Source organism: Acipenser ruthenus, chromosome 17 (genome assembly GCF_902713425.1).
Source record: "Acipenser ruthenus chromosome 17, fAciRut3.2 maternal haplotype, whole genome shotgun sequence".
NCBI classification, from domain to species: domain Eukaryota; kingdom Metazoa; phylum Chordata; class Actinopteri; order Acipenseriformes; family Acipenseridae; genus Acipenser; species Acipenser ruthenus.
In genome coordinates, this window is record NC_081205.1 from 13,653,371 (window position 1) to 13,676,508 (window position 23,138).

Consider the following 23,138-nt stretch of genomic DNA (forward strand, 5'->3'; position numbering starts at 1 on the left):
GCTGGGATCTAGCTGCAACACAGGTAAGAATAACACAGACTCCCTCTGCTGGAATCTTGTTGTAACACAGGTAAGAACACAAGGTCAGGATCACGCAGACTCCCTCTGCTGGAACTGGCTGTAACACAGACAAGAACAGAGAGATTCCCCTCCCCCTGTTGGAGTATACCTGAACACAGGTGATTTGTAAGAACAACGTGGACACCCACTGCTGGAGTATCGCTGCAAGACTGGGAAGGATCCACAAGAATGAAATGGAATTGTATCCTGGTTGTGGGGGTGAACCCCTGCAACCAATGTCCCAGTGCTTCACAGAAACACGAGGTGTCTCAGAGTTCAAACACAGTGTCCTTGTCTGTTTAGACCACCTGTGGAAACTGTTGTTCCTGTCTGTACAATAAAAGCCACGTCCAAAACTCCAGACTGTTGCCTCCATTCTTACTGTTACAGTTCGCTAATGGTGCTGCGCCGTCATGCGCGCTTCCCTCTGAGTCCCGACATAAACATACATCCCCATACACCCGCGGTAGTTGTGACAGTTCCCAATCGTCACGGAAACTGCGGGATTATTTTAAAGTTGTTACCGTTTAACAGCGTCTCTTGTCCAATACTTCTTAAAAATAAAAGAAACCCTAACAAAACAAAAGACTACCTCACCAAGAGGATAAACGCTCACGGTAACACAAAAATACAGCAGTTGCTCAAACGAAATCAAACGTTCACTTTACCTTCCAGTAAACACGTATTGCACTTTCAGTTCTCTGCGCCCTGTCAGCAGTATACACCGGCGGTGCTCCCCACGATCACCCCCGTTGTCCCGCTCCACTTCCCTTTATACCCAGAAATCCCGCCTTCCCTATTAATGCTAGGGTTCCTGGGTTGTATAGTTTCTCAACTGGCGTCGCCATTTCTTAAAGGCGACGCCGCCCTTTCTACAATACATACATACATACATACATACATATATATATATATACATACATACATACATACAGGCACCCTTGATAAAGATGAGCAAAAAAGACTGTGTAAAATAAATAATACCAGTACTGAGCTATATTGTAATTTGTAATTTTCCAACATGTGGAATATATTTGACTTTATTAATGATTCAATGGAATCAACCAAAATTACACATTTCTCAAATTATAAATTTATTTCCAAAAAAAATGAAGTGTGCACCCTCCCCTTGCAAGGATAATGGCACTGAGTCTTTTTCTATAATGTTTAATGAGATTGGAGAACACATTGGGAGGGATCTTAGACCATTCCTCCATACAGAATCTTTCCAGATCCTTGATATCCTTCGGTCTGCGCTTATGGACTGCCCTCTTCAATTGAAACCACAGGTTTTCAATGGGGTTCAAGTCCGGAGACTGAGATGGCCATTGCAAAATGTTGATTTTGTGGTCAATTAACCATTTCTTTGTGGATTTTGATGTGTGCTTGGGGTCATTGTCTTGCTGGAAGATCCACTTGCGGCCAAGTTTCAGCCTCCTGGCAGAGGCAACCAGGTTTTTGGCTAAAATGTCCTGGTACTGGAAGCAAAACAGCCCCATTACATCAAAGATCCACCACCATATTTTACAGTAGGTATGAGGTTCTTTTCTGCACACGTATCCTTCTTTCGACGCCAAACCCACTGCTGGTGTACATGGCCAAAGCTCTATTTTCGTCTCATCTGACCATAGCACCTGGTTCTAATCAAAGTGACAATGCCGTTTAGCAAACTCTAGGCACTTACGTTTGTTGGTTGCTCTCCATAAAGGCTTTTTTTTCTGGCAACCCTTCCAAATAGCTTATTGGCATGGAGGTGGTGTCTAATTGTAGATTTGGAGACTTGGGGACCCCAAGATGCAACCAAGTTCTGTAATTCTCCAACTGTGGCCCTTGGATTTCCCTTTGCCTCCCGAATCATCTGCCTCACTGCGCGTGGGGGCAAGATACACTTGCATCCTCTACCAGGCAAGTTTACCACTGTTCCAGTGGTTTTGAACTTCTTAATTATTGCCCTAATAGTGGTAAGTGGTATATTTAATTTTGTAGCTATTGTTTTGTACCCATTGCCTAAATTATTAAGGTCAACAACCATTTGTCCATTTGTGAGTTCTTTGCCTTTCCCTGTGGTGATGGATGACAGATGGATTTCATATGCATGTTACCTCATTTTTATACCCCAGTGAAACAGGAAGCCATGGAAGGCCACAATACAGTTCCTTAAGAATGAGATGAACTTAAAGAAGTAGAATGTTAATGTAGATTTAATTTAGTTTGATTTTATTTATTAAGAATCTTTAAGGGTGCCAATAATTCTGACACCTATCTTTTTGAGAAAAATGTTTATTACTTGTTAATAAAAAACTTTTTCTCTGAGCAATTGTATTAGAATAAAATATGGTTTTCCCATATATTTGAGCATAAAATGTAGCTCATTACCTGTGTTGTTTATTTTATACAGCCTTTTTTGCTCATCTTTATCAAGGGTGCCAATAATTTTGGAGGTGACAGTGTGTGTGTGTGTGTGTGTATATATATATATATGTGTATACACATATGCGCTCTGTGCTTTCTTTTTATATATACAGTGCGCTATAAGGCTCTTGATTATAACGCACCTTGGATATAACGCTCCTACAGCATGTCCCCCAATTCCCTATACTAGTGATTCATGCAATATTTCTACAGTAAATACAGTACCGATGTTGTTCAAACTGTAAATAACTTCTCAGTTGTAGGAACAATTCAGTAATTGATCATTTAATGTTTATGTGGGTTGATTAGTTCGCTTACTAACAATATTTAATTGACGTGTTACAAAGATCGAGGATTTACTATGAACACACTTTCACTCGCAGACACAAGGAATGTTTAATCAATAGTAGTATTTTATTAAGCACACAAATAATAAACAGAAATCAGAAACGTCAGAAAGTAAAAGTCTCTAAGCACAAAACACAATTCAAAAACTCTCACTGCCTTAACTTGACTAGCAGGCAATTGAAATATGACACTGCCTGTCTCCTCACACACCAGCAGGCTGTGACGTAGTAGCTTGCACACACACACGCCCACATCCAAGCACACAGCGTCAACTGAGATGATGCAGACAATCTTAGAATATATCACATTAAGCTTATTAATGGTATCTAGATTAAGTATATGGCAGATTTACTTTTAAAGAAATTCTTCATACAACAATATGAGGTAGATTACTTATAGTTACTTCATCTAAAAGTTCACTAAAAGTTATTTCACATACAAAATGTGCAAACTAAATAATTAGCAGTACAATTTTATGTGAATGTGTTACAATTAATTAATTTAGTTCCATGCAAGGAAAATGCAGCTGGAATTATACTCAACAGTTTCTTGAAGCTTAGACTTTTGGTCCGCTGTTCTGGAAACTCAGTTTATTGAAGTGTCCAGTACAAAAAGCTCTCCTCTCACAACAAAGTCTTCAATAACACGTTGGATCAAACTTGGCAACAAAGCTTTCAATTCTCAATAGAATCAACAAACAGCTGCCACAAAGTCTTCAGTTCTCGGTATAGGATCCACAACTCGCTTGCAGCTTGCCTCCTCGTCGTGGGTCTGTTTTCAGACAGAGTCCCGTCTTGATTCAGTTTTTAGGAGTTTCAGCTTTGCTTAGCAGAGTGACAGCACCTTGTTTAGCATTCGATGTGGAGCGCAAAATGTTCAGTTTCGCTTGGATATTTATAGTCTGTTTCACACATCTAGATAGCCACTTTCATGAGATCATTTGTGTATCTTGCCTTTTTTTAAACTCACAGTCCGTTGATGTTTTATTGTCCTTTTCCACTGGGACATCACTAGTTTATGTCTTCCTTGAGTCAAAACGATTGTTGTTGCACATGTGAATTATCTGTACATAATTCAACTGTCCACTCAGCCTAATCCAGTTCAGGCGCCGGTCCTCTAATCAGTAGGTCACATAGTTCAGTATGTCTGCCAGGAACCAAGGGGCCCTTTTTCTTAAGACACAGCAGTTTGCTTTTTTCCTAAGACACAGCAGTTTCATTAATTAGTCCAGTTATATCATTAATACACGTTCATGTATTATCATATTCAGGGAATATGCCCCACAGTTTAACTTCTGTTTCTGTCTCTCTGAACTGAAGAAAAGATGCGCTGGCACTTTATAACATAGACATCTTAGTCAGCATTAGTTTTATAACTAAATAAATATTAGACCTATTATGTGGTTATCTTTCCTAATGTATTTACTTTTTTTGCTGCGAGAGGACTGCGGCTTTCTCCGGGAGACGAGACGCTTCAGCTTCACTTCAGCCCCGCTCCGGCAGCCGAACCTGGGGCAAGCCCATTTCCTCTTCCCCTCGCCCAACCCGCTCTCCTTCTGACACTTGGTTTGCTTTTCTGTTGCTTCGAACTGAATTCCCGACCGCCATTTAGCCAGGCTATTTATAGTTTAAAAACTGCTAATTAAAATGAGCCATGAGTGGGAATGTTACCTTTTTTTTATATATATAAATATAGCATTGATTACACAGTGCTTTATGCATGGTTAATTCATGGAAAGTGAATTCATTTTTGCTTCACTATATGTGCACTATAGAGAGGGAGTTAATTTATTTTGTATTTTAGTCAGATGTGTGTTGTTATGTGTACACAACCTTTTGTGTACATCCCAAACTGATCAGTTGGCAATAGATATCTCCAGCCCTGTGCAGAAAGTGTGTGCCTGCTGTGACGAGTCATCACAACAAACTGTCCTGTATCTCACTACACATGAACAAGAGTTCTTTACTAAACACATAGTGTAGTTCATTTTTTATTTGGGAAAAAAAAAAAAAAAAAGTCAAGTAGTCTGTCTTAAGAAAATCTCTTTTTTGCCCACATCTCTTGACAGTATTAGAAAGTCTAGAATCAGTGACTGCTTTGTATGTGGTGATCCTAGTGGTCTGATGTGCCCCAGTCAAAACAATCAGGAGTGTTGCTTCTAAAGGCTCTGACAGCTAGTGCCCCTTTGCTAAAGCAGACCCTGATTCCTCCTTATAATAAATTGTAGAGCAGAGTCGTAAAGAATGGGGTGCATGTGACAGACTGGCATTCTCAAAGCTTAAACACACCCCATCCTCATCATTGGGATGGGGTTTGAATTCACTGTCAGGTGTGAGTCTGCATTATAATGAACCACCTTGCTGTACATTAACTTCCAACATTTCTTTAAATATCTCTATCCGCAGGGCTTGGGACTTCAAAACACATTGAATATGTATCTCACACTTAAATTGAATCCCTTCTGCACGTCAGTTGAAACAGTAATGGGCAAGACAGCTGAACGGACTGGCTGTGATAGAGGGCTGATAGTAGGCATTTAGAGGCTGCTAATCATAGAGGAATGGGCATGTATTCTCCAGAACAGACCTAGCTGCCTGCAGTGACACCATTTGAATTTATAGAATTTGCAGTTCGACTTCTGGGTTTGAACATATTTCCCCAGTGGAAAGCAAAGCGTTAACTGTGGACTAGCTTTTTGAAAATGCCCAATCAATCTCCACAGGCCGCTTTTGGCATTTTTCTGTTTGGCAAACATTAATAAGCCGTCATTGAAGATTGATTGTGAAGGCAACATGGCGACATAGACTGAGGGAAGCTGCTTTCCTTTAAAAAAAAGGGGGGGGGGGGGGGGCAATAATGCGAGAGAAGCAGCTGAGCGACGGAGGTCTGTAGGGACGGAGGTCTGTAGGGGTTCCATCTGAGCTGCAATATTTAGATGAGGACTACACATTGTAGCCTCTGTTAAGCCTCTGATTAAAGATGATCAAACCAGTACAGACACTCGGGTACGTTCAGGTTTGACAGAGACATGCACATGCTCATTGATGAGGTCACTCATTCTTTTCTGCAATGTGTTTTTTATTGTATTTGTTTTCCTTCAGGTGGTCTTTAGAAACACCTGTCTTTTCTATGTACTTCTGTTTGTTTTTCAAGTGCAATGAAGGAACTGAACCTTTTGCCAAATGATGGCTGCAGGAACAAAGGCTTTGCTTCCTTGACTCTAGCCACACTGTTATTATCAGAAGTGCCACACAAATGTATGTTGGAAATGAAGTTCTAAATGATATCCTTGAGGCTGTTTCTTTATGTATCTAGGTACTGTATATCATGCTGTACACAAGAACATAAGAGAAAGTATTAACAAAAAGAGGCCATTCGGCCCATCTAAGCTCGTTCCTAGTAGCTGATTGATCTGAAAAGGTGTCAAGGTGAATCTTAAAGGATCCAAGTCATTCTGCCTCAACAACGTGACTAGGAAACTATTTTTTACCCGCACCACTGTCTGTGTGAAGAAGTGTCTCCTTTCCTCTGTCTATCTCCACTTCATGTCCAACTGTGCTGCTGTTTCTGTACTGTACCTAATGGTTAGAGTTAAATATGTCAACTCCATTTAAGATTTTAAAGACTACAGTCATGTTCCCCCCAATTCTTTAAGGCTGAATCGATTCACTTCCTTCAGTCTTTCTTCAAAGCTCATTCCTGCAGTCTTTGCTGGGATTAGTCTGGTTGCTCTTTGTTTGACTCTCCAGGGTCACAATGTCCCTTTGGTGCTGAGGTGACCAGAAGTGGACACAGTACTCCAAGTGTGTCTCGCCAGTGCATTATACAGCCTCTGTGGATTTGTACACTTGGATTTGGTTATATACCCTAGCATTCTGTTTGTCTTTTTGATTGCTTTCCTGCACTGTCTGGTTGCTGACAGTGATTAATATATTCCAACACCAAGGTCTTTCTCTGAGAAGTCCTCAAAGTGTGATCAGTGAGTGCTAAGTTTGAGGCTTGGTAATTCCCAGAACATGCTATTTCTGGCTTTGGCTGTAGATTGGATAATGGTATGCCTGCTTAGAGAGGGAGAGGTTTATGAACGATGTGGCTGTAAAACACGCAAGCAGCTTCACGGCTACCTCTTTATTTTTTGAATGTACAGTCCGGAGGCGGGTAGAGTAGCCACATAGAGTACAGAACAGGCTCTCCACATCGTCATAATGTCACGATGGTCCTTCTGGTGGAGACAGAGTGAAGGCATATGGAGGTCTCTCTGTTTGTATGTGTATCACAATAACATTTTTACATATGTCCTGAAGGCAAGAAGTTCTTCCACATACTGTAAACCAGTCATTTTAATATACTTTACCATGATACTACCATCGCATTCACTTGCCTAGTCACATCTACATCTAATACCACTTACCCAATTTTCATTAAATTTTCATTTCTTGTTGTGTACTGTTTGTTTAATCTTAATGTATGTGAAAAAATGGTGCTTTTGATAAAGTGCCATCTGGAAGTGGTTGTTGCTGCACTCATTGCTCTCCCTGTGCTAATTCCTCTCTATTTCTAACAGCATTGCTACTCAGAGGCTCGTAGTCGCAAGAGGAATGAGAAGAGGTTTACAAACGACAGTCTAAAGATGGGAACACTTAGATTGGTTGATTTCTTTTCATTCCCACAGGATCTTAAAACTTAAATCATTTGCCCATTTCAATGGAGCCTCACTAATGATGATGCACTCAGTACGCAATCAGGTGGTTAGCTACAGTACAGAAATGACTTTGTTTCAAACATGACTTCAGAATGTTTTTTTAATCTTCTGCCTCGTTCCAAGATACATCTGTCAAAAATACTTTGGGCAGGCTTATCTCATTTTGATGAAACTGGTAAAGGACGTCCTGTGGCACACGTTATTGAGAGTATCAGAATGGTGGGGTACACTGTCCACATGTACATCTACTTACTGTGTATGAAGGTCATGGGAAGCTACATGTTCTCGAGATTGTTTGCTCAAACTTGGTAGTTGCAGCCGTGACACATCTACTGCATTTTTCCCAAAATAAATAACTAAATATCAAAGTAATAGGTAGTGTTGTTGTCCCAGTCTTGAGATGCACTGTGACATTCGTCCTGGTGAAATAATTTAGAGAAATGCAAATATACTTTGCTGCTGTTTGTCTGTGCTGCAGGCCCCTGGCAATATTGATGAAGAACAGGGGAGGACTCCTGGCTGAATAGCAGGTTGTATACACTCACACATACACACACACACACACACTCACACACACACAGACAACCTTTATAGTAGTAAATGGAATGTGCTGATCACAGATTTCACTGTCGGGGCAGGGCCAGGTGAATGACACTTTCAATGACTCTCACTCGGTCACATAGGAAAGATTTATTTCTCGCTCACAAAAAATAAAAACTTGTTGAAAGCTGGTTTCTTAAACAACCCAATCCAGGAATGTCTATTAAATCTGTTGAACTCGTCTACAGCCTAATTTTCTACTCCAGCGTTCTCCCGGCACACGCAACCCCACTGGCCCGCCAGTTGGCATGGCGATGCTAATTTGCACATCACACCTGTTCTTTAATTGCCCAAATCTCTCTGCTGTCTCTTTGCTTAAAAAGCCTTCACTCTGATGCATGAGACGCTCCTCTGTGGCCAACAGAGGCAGCACGCTTACTTACTTTTTTTTTTTTTTTAGTAAAACAATTATTTTTATTATTCCGATGTATATTTCTGTCTAGTTTTCCCATAAGCAAAACTTCCTTTAGTAAGTAATTACTTTCAATTATTTCTTTGTGTGTGTGTTTTAATTGTTCGGGGAGTGATTCACGGAACTGTTTTCAACTGACAGCACATTTCAGCTCCTTATGGATTTCTTCATGGCAAACCTTACACCTCATCTTCAGAAATTGCTTTTTCGAGCGCTTGTCTACAAGGCTTTAACCAGTTTAACAGCTGGTTCTCTGACAACATCAATTACATTAATGGCGAGAGTAGACAAATATCAGTTAGGAGATAACCCAATATATCGGACATGCTCTCGGGTGAGCTTCAGATGAGCCTAATAGACAGTGGCTTTTTTATGTGACTGCTGTGTTCTTCCCAAAGCAAATGTTTGGTTTGTGTCTATCAGTCTTTGATCTATTAATATGGATGTTCTTTATGAAGAGCAGATTTATGTCTTTTTTTGATTTTTAAATTGAACCGGGGCCTATTTGAATACTAATCACTGCAGCTGATTTAAGTCAGCAGAATATTGGGCCCTGGGTGTGATGAAAATGAACATTTGTAATAGTGTGTGGGGTCCCCTGTAATCTTTTCATTTGTAATAGCGCGTGGGGGTCCCTGTAGAGTCTTTTCATTTGTAATAGCGCGTGGGGGTCCCTGTAGAGTCTTTTCATTTGTAATAGCGCGTGGGGGTCCCTGTAGAGTCTTTTCATTTGTAATAGCGCATAGAGTCCCTGTAGAGTCTTTTCATTTGTAATAGCGTGTGGGAGTCCCTGTAGAGTCTTTTCATTTGTAATAGCGCGTGGGGGTCCCTGTAGAGTCTTTTCATTTGTAATAGCGTGTGGGAGTCCCTGTAGAGTCTTTTCATTTGTAATAGCGCGTGGGGGTCCCTGTAGAGTCTTTTCATTTGTAATAGCACGTGGGGGTCCATGTAGAGTCTTTTCATTTGTAATAGCGCATAGAGTCCCTGTAGAGTCTTTTCATTTGTAATAGCGCGTGGGGGTCCCTGTAGAGTCTTTTCATTTGTAATAGCGCGTGGGGGTCCCTGTAGAGTCTTTTCATTTGTAATAGCGCATAGAGTCCCTGTAGAGTCTTTTCATTTGTAATAGCGCATAGAGTCCCTGTAGAGTCTTTTCATTTGTAATAGCGTGTGGGAGTCCCTGTAGAGTCTTTTCATTTGTAATAGCGCGTGGGGGTCCCTGTAGAGTCTTTTCATTTGTAATAGCGCGTGGGGGTCCCTGTAGAGTCTTTTCATTTGTAATAGCACGTGGGGGTCCATGTAGAGTCTTTTCATTTGTAATAGCGCATAGAGTCCCTGTAGAGTCTTTTCATTTGTAATAGCGCGTGGGGGTCCCTGTAGAGTCTTTTCATTTGTAATAGCGCGTGGGGGTCCCTGTAGAGTCTTTTCATTTGTAATAGCGCATAGAGTCCCTGTAGAGTCTTTTCATTTGTAATAGCGCATAGAGTCCCTGTAGAGTCTTTTCATTTGTAATAGCGTGTGGGAGTCCCTGTAGAGTCTTTTCATTTGTAATAGCGCGTGGGGGTCCCTGTAGAGTCTTTTCATTTGTAATAGCGCGTGGGGGTCCCTGTAGAGTCTTTTCATTTGTAATAGCACATAGAGTCCCTGTAGAGTCTTTTCATTTGTAATAGCGTGTGGGAGTCCCTGTAGAGTCTTTTCATTTGTAATAGCGCGTGGGGGTCCCTGTAGAGTCTTTTCATTTGTAATAGCGCGTGGGGGTCCCTGTAGAGTCTTTTCATTTGTAATAGCGTGTGGGAGTCCCTGTAGAGTCTTTTCATTTGTAATAGCGCATAGAGTCCCTGTAGAGTCTTTTCATTTGTAATAGTGTGTGGGGGTCCCTGTAGAGTCTTTTCATTTGTAATAGCGTGTGGGGTCCCCTGTAGAGTCCGCCAGGGAGAGTCTGTTTCAATGATTTAAAAGGTAGCGTTACATCAGATCACTTTATCAGGCAAATAAAGATATTTCTTGATCCATTAGACACATGTTTTGGCAAAATGTCTATTGAAAATTTATTCCCAGAGTAAACTTTCATAGAAACAAACTATCCAACTATACTGCCTTGTGTGAAAGATATCGTCACCTCTTTGACTTGAGCAGCCTGACGCTTAAGGCCAGCACCAACCTATACAACACTTCACCACTGTGCACTAATAAACTGTATTTCACCACTGTGCACCAATAAACTGTATTTCACCACTGTGCACTAATAAACTGTATTTCACCACTGTGCACTAATAAACTGTATTTCACCACTGTGCGCTAATAAACTTGCATGTTAGCACTCACTCTGGACTTGTGTGTCTTTTTGTGTGTTTATACTGGATTAATTATTTCGGGGCTGTAATCGGTGGTTTAAAATTGTGCAAAACAACCTGGATTAAAACAGAAACCCAATAAAGAATTGTTTGGACCGTGACCTTTGTTGCCTGTCATCTGTTACACATTGCATCACTTCTACACCTGCACCCTGCAAACCACATTGCCACAGTCACACTTCCTTGAGTTTCTTGAAAAACACAAAAAAAACTTTTGTGCAGACCCTTATATAGCTTTCTACATTGAAGATTTATTTCTATTTTGTTTTTCCTTTTCTGTTTCAGAGTGTGTTTACCCTTCTCCTGGGTCCTTTCGCCTTCTTCAATGCTCAGAAAACAAAGTATCTGCAGATCATAACATCACTCATGAGGTGGATAGGTAAGGCCTTTATTAGTTTCATTGAGTAAAGCTGTCTGTCAAATAAATTAAAATACAATAATTCTAACATTCAGTGCCTATCACAAATTCACAAACTATGATGAAATCTCCAGTATGTATATACAGGGATGTCTGTACACGTGGATAGTATGTATATACAGGGATGTCTGTACAATGTGGACAGTATGTATATACAGGGATGTCTGTACATGTGGACAGTATGTATATACAGGGATGTCCTGTACAGTATGTGATACTGACATTTTTCCATGATCTGATTTTTCATAAGACTCATCTTTAACTTAGAATTTACGTCCATGGTGGTGGATTTGTATGATACTAACATATCCTAACTGATGTCACACAAGCAAGAAAAACAACACCATTCCAGCTTCTCATAGTAACACCCATCTCTACAGAGGTCTGAGGTCAGCCCTGTGAACTAGGTGCTTTATCTCAGTGGAGTTGCCTGTATGAATACATTTAAATAAATACACAGTACAATGATGACATAATTCAGTGCTAATGAAAGGACTGGCGGGGTGTGTTAAATCTTGTTCAGTTCAGTGACCTTTCCACTAAACCAGTCTCCCAGATCAGTATGTTCTTTTGTTTTTCAACACTTTTATTATTTATGAAGGTTGTTTGTCCAAATGAATCATACAAGCTGATTGATGTTGTATTTCCATTCTAATGTAAGTTTCTCATTTAAATGTACTGCCCATGAATTCCTATTTAAATCCCCAAAAAACAAAGGTCAGGACTTGGTGTGCCATTTGAAATGATATTCTGTCAATGTTAAACCCCACTCAACACTACAGAGCTGTACCAATATAGAGGCCTATAAGAAAGAGAACTCCACTCAACACTGCAGAGCTGTATGGAGGTCTATAGGAAAGAGAACTCCACTCAACACTGCAGAGCTGTATGGAGGTCTATAGGAAAGAGAACTCCACTCAACACTGCAGAGCTGTATGGAGGTCTATAGGAAAGAGAACTGCACTCAACACAGCAGAGCTGTATGGAGGTCTATAGGAAAGAGAACTCCACTCAACACTGCAGAGCTGTATGGAGGTCTATAGGAAAGAGAACTCCACTCAACACTGCAGAGCTGTATGGAGGTCTATAGGAAAGAGAACTGCACTCAACACAGCAGAGCTGTACCAATATAGAGGTCTGTAGGAAAGATGATTAATTGCTTACTTTAAAGTAAATGTGTTCAGCAATAAACATAGAGATGCTGACAGGAGGCTGTATGTGGGACTGCAACATTTTAAAGAAGAGAGATTTATTGTCTATTGCCAAGCTCATAATTGTAGCACCTTGAAGCAGATCCCACCTGTAAATTCCGAGTGACTCTCTATTTAGATAATGATACCTCTGCATTTGTCACATGTCATCTTGGGAGGTCCCTAGAGTGCTGTCTCAGCCATTGTCTCCTGTGTTCATCTATCAGCTCCAGAGCTCCAGCACCTCAGTCCTAAACAACCAAACTGTTGGATTATTTGGAAAGCAGGGTAGCTGTAAAGTCCATCACCGTGTTGACTGACAAGAAAAGACAATTAGCAGGTCCCCTCCTGATTAGGGTACAGATTCTAACACGTCTGACCTTTTAGGAAAGCGCACTGTTTGCACTTTCTTCATCTGAATTACTTACCCTGATGAGTTGGTTCATTCTGCCGTCTCGTTTGAATACATTTACTTAAAATACTCTGAACCTTATACAGTACCTGCTGTTTAATATGCAGGAGAGGCTGGAGGATAGGACAGCTTCCAGGCTGTGTGAAATGACACTATAAAATGCCTTTCAAAGCAGTCTGCCTGACTGTCCAGGTGAAGGGAACAGTGGATGAGTGTGTTCACACACTCAAGGTGGATCAGAAGAGAGAACTTTTAAAAGTCAAAGCAGTGGTAACATAACATGCTTTTCCTGTGTCTGAGATCCTGAGTCGTGCTAGTGAATACTGCTCTGCAGTTTGTTATTCCAAGGGTACTTGCTTTCCAGTCTAGCATAACTCTGAAATGTTTAATTGTACAAGACTATTAGGCGGTATTCATTATAAGAGGTTGCTCGACAGTAGTCTTAAGGGAAGCATGCGATATGTTTGCCAATGTAACCAAGGTGCCCGTTAGCATGCTCTTGACTGTGAATGTTATGTAGAGGTGAAAACTGTTTCATAATGTAGGTTTAACTGATTGTTTAAAGAAACTGTAGTGCTAAAAAAATAAACTTGCTAATCAAATTGGACAGTCAGGAAAGGTTAGTGGGAAAGCAATTAGCCGTACTATTAAAGCTCCCTGAAAGTGAGATGCTGCAACAGTGTCCCGAAGTTCAACCTATGCTTTCAAGAAACATTTGATTGATGTGAGAGAGATACATGACTGAACTGCCTGTCTGCTGTTCAGTCCTTGCCGAATTGTGTGGTGAAGTTTGTTTTGTGATCTGGAATATAATGAGATTAAGATCAACAAACTCATTCCACTTGTGACCTGAGCATCCCAATTCAAAGTCATACCTCCCTTGGAGAAAGGCAGACAAGGACAGTGATTCAGCCTGCGCTCAGTGCCACCTCTCTGCCAGTTCATTTATGTTTTGATCCACTTCATAGACTTGGTGTTAATAAGCTGGGAGAATGTAAGTCTGTTCATTCCACTGCCTATGTGTAACACTACATCATAGTCTGCTGCATCAACAAGCACCCACTCCTATTTCATAGAACTTTAGAGACAGCTCATTTAGTCTGTCTCTTCTCAAGACCAGTTGGTTCCACAGTTCTGTGAATTAGAAGGACTGGTCCAAGCCAGTTTCTAATCTGGCATAGTAAATCAGGATGTCCTGAAACAGCACTAAATGCGGTGCACCTGAAACAAAGCTCCCTTTTCTTCCTAAATCTCTCTGGCTGCCTGCTCAAGTAAACATTGATCATCCTCAGACCATTCCTTTGCTGCTGATAGCGGTCTGTGCTCATCTGTCACCATGACAACTCCTACACCTGTCCCAAGTCTTGATTGGGCCGTCACTCACAGAGTGTCTCCAAAAATAACTGGGAACCATCATTAAATCCTAGCACAGCCCCACTGAATCATATCAGTTCTGCAGTGAGTCTGCAGAATCAGAGTTCTGTAAAGTGTCCGGATCATCCTTACTGTGCTGTGATGGATTTCAAGTGTCACTTCTGTGAAACAATACGGCCCCTGCTAATCATTCAAAATGGCCTCGGCACTACCTCTTTGTTTCTCCAGAACAGTGGGTGACACTGGCTCATGGGCTGGGATAAATTATACATTTTAATAGCAGGAAACAAATGCGAAAGAGACAGACCTTGATTTAAAATAAGACTGAATAGTTTTTCTGAAAAATGAAGACGGACATGAAACTCTTCTTTGAGATCACGTACATCAGATGACCCAAACTGTCCTCAATTCCAAAAATACTTTTAAAATTAGCATATGGTGACTTCTGGATCATACAGGGTTACAATTCAAAGGTTAGGCTGTTTTTATATGAAATAAGCAGGGCAGTGAATTGAGCTCCCAGAGGCTGCTATTTTTGTATGGACACTCCAGATAATACTCTGTGTGAGCGAGTCTGTTTGTCAGGGCCAGTTAAAGACCTGACCTTGAACCCTTACCTGAGGCTCACAGAAAAGCAGCGCCACTGTGCACACTCTTGTTTTTATTTTATTTTGGTTTATTCAGAAGCGGTTATTTGATGTTTCCTTTGTTTGGCGCTCCAGCATCCGTGTCAGAAAGAACCTAATCACGGGTTAGCTTAATTGTAATTCATGGCAACTGACTAATCGATTCTGTCAGAATTGAAATAGCAAGCTAATAAATGCATTGCTGCCTTGATATTCAATAATTCACAAACCTGGTTAATTCGGGGTTAGGCCCTGTTGATGGTACTACTTTACTGTATTAGGGCCCTTCACTGTTTTGTGTGTAGGGTTGGAAATGTCCTAGTTTATAAAGATTTTTGATTCAATCTGTTGCCCCTTTTCCTAGCTCTTACTTCCAGAGGCTGTGCATTGCACTGCAGTTATTCATAGAAAAGAAAATACACAACAGTGGAAAGGCAAACCTACATCACTATAGTTTGATTTTTACACTTTGAAAAACATGCTACATTTCCACCAAAGTAGAAAAGCTGTATATTTGTATGTTAAAGGAATAATTTGTAGCAAGCGTCCTTTCCTTGTTCCTATTAGATAGACGAGCCTCTCCAGTAATCTCCGTCTTTGCCCTCAGAGAAGAATCTCTTTAGCCAACAGCGAGAGAGAAATATTCATACTCCCTACTCTCTTGCTTTAAGTGTGATTTTCCCCATTTTCAATTGCAGAAACACAACCTCTGAGGGCTATTTTCATTATGTATGTGTGCAAATTGGATGGAAAATTCAATTTGTCATTTCTGGTCTCTGAAACGGATGTGTAGATGATTATTTCTTTTACTCTCTGAGCTAGCACTCCAGATCTTTGCGCAGGTTTGAGGTGTGACACTGCTGTGTATATATTCTGCCTGGTACAGTAAGTGTTTCCTTCTTTTTTTGTAAAACAGAGGCCTGAGACTAGTATATGAAATCTGTCCAAAAACATAAAAAATGTCCATGTACAAATACAGCCAAGTTAGAACAAAGGGACCAACCATATAAGCATGTGAAATCAAATCGAATCAAATTATACACAAAAACGCCTTCTTTTCAGGCACTTGGATCCTTTTAAGACCTGACTTGACCAAGGTCTGAGATCAGTCAGCTACAAGAAACCAGGCAAGCTTAGATGGGCCAAATAGCCTCCTTTTGATTGTACATGTTCTTATGTTCTAGTACCTGGTCACCTCACACAGCAGTTTCATAATCCACTTTGAAGCACCTGCCAGCGGAGCGTCTGCTATCAGCCCTCTGCCAAAGACTGTCAGAAACGGACTTGCAACAGAGAGATGCAACTTCCATTTATTAATAAATACAAAGCAGGGGGAAAGTGTGTGCTACATATCACAGGTGTTTGTTTTTTATCCAATCCCTTTATAATGTCTAATACAAATAGACTGTTGCTATAATGACAGTGAATCAGAGCATTAGACCACATGTAAAGTTAGAGCCCAATTAAAATTAGTTACAGCTTATAAATAGGCTCACGTGGCAACTCTAATACAAGTTTCTAACTAATCATGCCATGTACCTTAATCAGCTGTTAATCACCATATAATTACCATGTAAAACAGGCCCTTGTTAATATTAACAGAATGCAAAACAGTGCAGCAAATGTTTCATGCCAGCAGAGTGTTGGGTTCCTGCACCTCCTCTCAGTGATGGTGGAGTGTTAGACTCCTGCACTTCCACTCAGTGATGGGGGAGTGTTGGGTTCCAATACTTCCTGTCAGTGATGGGGGTGTGTTGGGTTCCTGCACTTCCTCTCAGTGATGGGGGTTGTTGGGTTCCTGCACTTCCTCACAGTGATGAGGGAGTGTTGGGTTCCTGCTCTGAGGCTCCTGCACTTCCTGTCAGTGATGGGGGAGTGTTGGGTTCCTGCACTTCCTCTCAGTGATGAGGGAGCATTTGGTTCCTGTACCTCCTCTCAGTGATGGGAGAGTGTTGGGTTCCTGCACTTCCTCTCAGTGATGAGGGAGTGTTGGGTTCCTGCACTTCCTCTCAGTGATGGGGGAGTGTTGGGTTCCTGCACTTTCTCTCAGTAATGAGGGAGTGTTGGGTTCCTATACTTCCTGTCAGTGATGGGGGTGTGTTGGGTTCCTGCACTTCCTCTCAGTGATGGGGGGTGTTGGGTTCCTATACTTCCTGTCAGTGATGGGGGAGTGTTGAGTTCCTGTACTTCTTCTCAGTGATGAGGGAGTGTTGGGTTCCTGCACTTCCTCTCAGTGATAGGGGAGCTCTGGCTTCCTGTACCTCCTCTCAGTGATGGTGGAGTGTTGAGGTCCTACACTTCCTGTCAGTGATGGGGGTGTGTTGGGTTCCTGCACTTCCTCTCAGTGATGGGGGGTGTTGGGTTCCTGCACTTCCTCTCAGTGATGAGGGAGTGTTGGGTTCCTGCACATCCTCTCAGTGATGGGGGAGTGTTGGGTTCCTGCACTTCCTCTCAGTGATGGGGGGTGTTGGGTTCCTATACTTCCTGTCAGTGATGGGGGAGTGTTGGGTTCCTGTACTACTTCTCAGTGATGGGGGAGTGTTGGGTTCCAATACTTCCTGTCAGTGATGGGGGTGTGTTGGGTTCCTGCACTTCCTCTCAGTGATGGGGGGTGTTGGGTTCCTGCACTTCCTCTCAGTGATGGGGGGTGTTGGGTTCCTGCACTTCCTCTCAGTGATGGGGGGTGTTGGGTTCCTGAACTTCCTCTCAGTGATAGGGGAGCGTTGGGTTCCTGCACTTCCTCTCAGTGATGAGGGAGTGTTGGGTTCCTGCTCTGAGGCTCCTGCACTTCCTCTCAGTGATGAGGGAGTGTTGGGTTCCTGCACTTCCACTCAGTGATGGGGGAGTGTTGGGTTCCTGCACTTCCTCTCAGTGATGAGGGAGCGTTCGGTTCCTGCACTTCCTCTCAGTGATGGGGGGTGTTGGGTTCCTGCACTTCCTCTCAGTGATGGTGGGTGTTGGGTTCCTGCACTTCCTCTCAGTGATAGGGGAGCGTTGGGTTCCTGCACTTCCTCTCAGTGATGAGGGAGTGTTGGGTTCCTGCTCTGAAGCTCCTGCACTTCCTCTCAGTGATGAGTGGGTGTTGGGTTCCTGCACTTCCTCTCAGTGATGGGGGAGTGTTGGGTTCCTGCACTTCCTCTCAGTGATGAGGGAGTGTTGGGTTCCTGTACTTCCTTTCAGTGCTGAGGGAGTGTTGGGTTCCTACACTTCCTGTCAGTGATGGGGGTGTGTTGGGTTCCTGCACTTCCTCTCAGTGAAGGGGGGTGTTGGGTTCCTGCACTTCCTCTCAGTGATGAGGGAGTGTTGGGTTCCTGCTCTGAAGCTCCTGCACTTCCTCTCAGTGATGAGTGGGTGTTGGGTTCCTGCACTTCCTCTCAGTGATGGGGGAGTGTTGGGTTCCTGCACTTCCTCTCAGTGATGAGGGAGTGTTGGGTTCCTGTACTTCCTCTCAGTGATGGGGGAGTGTTGGGTTCCTGCACTTCCTGTCAGTGATGGGGAGCATTGGGTTCCTGTGCTTCCTGTCAGTGATGGGGGTGTGTTGGGTTCCTGTACCTCCTCTCAGTGATGAGGGAGTGTTGGGTTCCTGCACTTCCTCTCAGTGATGGGGGAGCTTTGGGTTCCTGTACTTCCTCTCAGTGATAGGGGAGTCTTGAGTTTCTGCACTTCCTCTCAGTGATGAGGGAGTGTTGGGTTCCTGCACATCCTCTCAGTGATGGGGGAGTGTTGGGTTCCTGCACTTCCTGTCAGTGATGGGGAGCATTGGGTTCCTGTACTTCCTCTCAGTTATGAGGGAGTTTTGGGTTCCTGCCCTGTGGCTCCTGCACTTCCTCTCAGTGCTGGCCAGTGATGTTGGAGGATGGGGCTTTTTCTGAAACTATAATAGTAATTTATTGATATGCAGAGCCCCTTTAATACCTCAGTGCTTGACAACATGCACTACAAGCTGCTCACAGCAAACAAACACAATTCATCTGTAGTGACAAACATGTAGGAACAGCAATATCAGTCCTGTATCAGACCAATATCAGAGATGTTTCTTCTGTTCACTCACTTTGCATTTTGTTAATTGATAAATATAAACTATTAACATGTCTATTTTTGAAAGCATTCTTACTTTACAGCATTTTTTCACACCTGCCTAAAACTTTTGCACAGTACTGTGTGTGTATATATATATATATATATATATATATATATATATATATATATATATATATATATATATATATATATACAGACGTGCTCAGATTTGTTGGTACCCCTCCAAAAAAAACAAAGAATGCACAATTTTCTCTGAAATAACTTGAAACTGACAAAAGTAATTGGCATCCGCCATTGTTTATTCCATATTTAATAGAAATCAGACTTTGCTTTTGATTTTTTATTCAACATAATATTGTAAATAAGAAAACAAATGAAAATGGCATGGACAAAAATGATGGGACCGCTAACCTAATATTTTGTTGCACAACCTTTAGAGGCAATCACTGCAATCAAACGTTTTCTGTAGCTCTCAATGAGACTTCTGCACCTGTTAACAGGTAGTTTGGCCCACTCTTCCTGAGCAAACTGCTCCAGCTGTCTCAGGTTTGATGGGTGCCTTCTCCAGACTGCAAGTTTCAGCTCTTTCCATAGATGTTCGATAGGATTCAGATCAGGACTCATAGAAGGCCACTTCAGAATAGTCCAATGTTTTGTTCTTATCCATTCTTGGGTGCTTTTAGCTGTGTGTTTTGGGTCATTATCCTGTTGGAGGACCCATGACCTGCGACTGAGACAGAGCTTTCTGACACTGGGCAGTACGTTTCGCTCCAGAATGCCTTGATAGTCTTGAGATTTAATTGTGCCCTGCACAGATTCAAGGCACCCCATGCCAGGCGCAGCAAAGCAGCCCCAAAACATAACCGAGCCTCCTCGATGTTTCACTGTAGGTATGGTGTTCTTTTCTTTGAAAGCTTCATTTTTTCGTCTGTGAACATAGAGCTGATGTGACTTGCCAAAAAGCTCCAGTTTTGACTCATCTGTCCAAAGGACATTCTCCCAGAAGGATTGTGGCTTGTCAATATGCATTTTAGCAAATTCCAGTCTGGCTTTTTTATGTTTTTCTTTCAAAAGTGGAGTCCTCCTGGGTCTTCTTCCATGGAGCCCACTTTCGCTCAAAAAGCGACGGATGGTGCGATCAGAAACTGACGTACCTTCAACTTGGAGTTCAGCTTGTATCTCTTTGGCAGTTATCCTTGGTTCTTCTTCTACCATTCGCACTATCCTTCTGTTCACTCTGGGGTCAATTTTCCTCTTGCAGCCGCGCCCAGGGAGGTTGGCTACAGTTCCATGGACCTTAAACTTCTTATTAATATTTGCAACTGTTGTCACAGGAACATCAAGCTGCTTGGAGATGGTCTTGTAGCCTTTACCTTTACCATGCTCGTCTATTATTTTCTTTCTGATCTCCTCAGACAACTCTCTCCTTTGCTTTCTCTGGTCCATGTTCAGTGTGGTGCACACAATGGTACCAAACAGCACAGTGACTACTTTTCTCCATTTAAATAGGCTGAATGACTGATTACAAGATTGGAGACATGTGTAATACTAATTAAAGAAACTAATTAGTTTGAAATATCGCTATAATCCAATTCTTTATTATCTTTTCTAAGGGGTACCAATAAATGTGTCCAGGCCATTTTAGAATATCTTTGTAGAATAAGCAATAATTCATCTCTTTTCACAGCTTCTTTGCTTTATTCTGTGACATACCAAAGGCATGCAAGTATACATGATAAAATAGCTTTTAATTTCATCACTTTTCAGGAGGAATGAAGCGTTATTTCAATGAGCTGTAAGGGTACCAACAAATTTGAGCACGTCTGTATATACATACATATATATATATATATACATATACATATATACACACACACATATTGATAGTGCCTATAGTACGTATTCACCCCCCCCCCCCCCCCCCCCCCTTGGACGTTTTCACAGCTTATTGTGTTACAACCTGAAATCTTGATGCATTTTTTTCTTTTGATTTACACAACCTACTCAACACTTTCAATGTGTAAAAAAATGGGGGGGGGGGGGGGGGGGTGAAAAAACAAATCAATATCAATAAATATCATTAGATAAGTATTCACCCCCTTTGTTATGAGACTCCTAAATAAGCTCAGGTGCAACCAATTGCCTTCAAAATTCACACATGTTAAATAGAGTCAATCTGTGTGCAATAAAAGTGGTTCACATGATTTTAGATTAAATACACCAGTCTCTGTAAGGTCCCACAGGTGGGTAGTGCATTCAAAGCAAAGATACTACCATGAAGACCAAGGAGCTTTCAAAATAATTCCGGGATAAAGTTGTGGAAAGGCACAGATCAGGGGAGGGGTATAAAAAGATTTCAAAGGCATTGAATATCCCTTGGAGCACGGTCAAGTCGGTCATTAAGAAGTGGAAGGTATACGTCACCACACAGAATCTGCTTAGAGCAGGCCGTCCTCCCGAACTGAGCAGCCGGGTAAGAAGGGCATTGGTCAGAGAAGCCAGCAAGAGGCCAATGACAACTCTGAAAGACCTACAGCATTCCATGGCTGAGATGGGAGAAACTGTCCATGTGTCAACAATAGCTGAGGTACTCCACAAATCTGGCCTGTATGGAAGAGTGGCAAGAAGGAAGACATTTCTGAAAAAAGCCCATGTAAAATCCTGCTTGGAATTTGCAAAAAGGCATGTGGGATACTCTGAAAAGATGTTGCAAAAGATTCTGTGGTCCGATGAAACAAAAATTGAACTATTTGGCCTAAATGCAAAGCGTTATGTCTGGCACAAACCCAACACAGAAAATCACCCAGGTAACACCATACTGTAAAGCATGGTGGTGGCAGCATCATGCTATGGGATGCTTTTCATCGGCAGGGACTGGGAAGCTTGTCAGGGTAGAGGGCAAAATGGATGAAGCTAAATACAGGCAAATCCTTGAGGAAAACCTGCTTCAGTCTGCAAAAGACCTAAGACTGAGATGGAGATTCACCTTTCAGCAGGACAATGACCCCAAGCACACAGCCAAAGCGACACCGGAGTGGCTTAAAAACAAGAAAGTGAATGTGCTAGAGTGGCCCAGTCGAAGCCCGGACTTGAATCCAATTGAGAATCTGTGGCAAGACTTGAAAATTGCTGTCCACCAACGATCCCCATCCAACTTGACAGAGCTTGAACAATTTTGTCAAGAAGAATGGGCAAATATTGCACGATCCAGATGTGCAAACCTGGTAGAGACTTACCCCAAAAGACTCACAGCTGTAATTGCTGCAAAAGGTTGGATCTACCAAGTACTGACTCAGGGGGGTGAATACTTATCTAACCAAGACATTTCAGTTTTTTTATATATACTTTTTTATAAGCCATGAACATTACATTGAACATTGCCATTTATAGTACAATTTTCGAGATGAAATGGCATTTGTGAATTGAAAGCAGACTGATTTCCCACATGTGAGGGAGGATCCATGAAACAGCCAAACACTGCACTGCACTGGCACTCGAGGGAGTGTCTTTTTTTTGTAGGAAATTATCCTACTCAGGCTTTGCATTCTTCAAGAGATGCTGACCAATAATTTTCACACCGATGCCAGTAAACGGCATCATTTCCCTCGATTGTAAGCCAGCATTAGATGATATGTGGACTAAACGACTTTCGTGTCAGTTTGCGCAGTCCTTCCCTTCTGCTCCGAACCCGACCTTGTTTAAAAGCCCAACGGTTGTGTCAACAGAGAGCAGGCGAGATTTTAATTTTGTTTTAAATATGTTTCTGAAATCGGAGGGTAGTGGTAATTATTACCGCACAGTCATGTGATCTTGTTCAGCCAATCACAACACTTAATTTATCCAAGCCATTTCATATATATAATTTCAATGAAATGTACAGTTCCCTAGATTGTGGTACAAATGTACCAAAAAGTTAAGATTTGCTGAATTAATGTCTTAGGTAAGTTAATACGCAGGAAAGGATCTTGGAATGTATTGTGCATTGCAACCTTTTTTTTAATTATTTTTTTTTTTAATTTAGTAGTCGCCAATTATTTTTTATTGTTTTCTCCCTAATTTAGTAATGTCCAATTATTTTTAGGCTCAGTCCACCACTACTACCCCTGCGCTGACTCGGGAGCGGCGAAGACGAGCACACGCTGTCCTCCAAAGCATGTGCCGTCAGCCGACGGGCAGCTTACAGGGGTCATTG

The 23,138-nt window shown here is 41.9% G+C and overlaps 1 protein-coding gene across 1 annotated transcript in view; it reads left to right on the forward strand.

Annotated features, from left to right (window-relative positions):
- tmem104 (transmembrane protein 104) overlaps positions 1 to 23,138 on the forward strand; it is a 152,191-nt gene that overhangs the window by 99,789 nt on the left and 29,264 nt on the right. Inside the window, exon 9 of the mRNA XM_034039805.3 lies at positions 11,171 to 11,264. Within this exon, the coding sequence (XP_033895696.1) occupies positions 11,171 to 11,264 (94 nt within the window). The remainder of the gene's footprint in view (positions 1 to 11,170; positions 11,265 to 23,138) is intronic.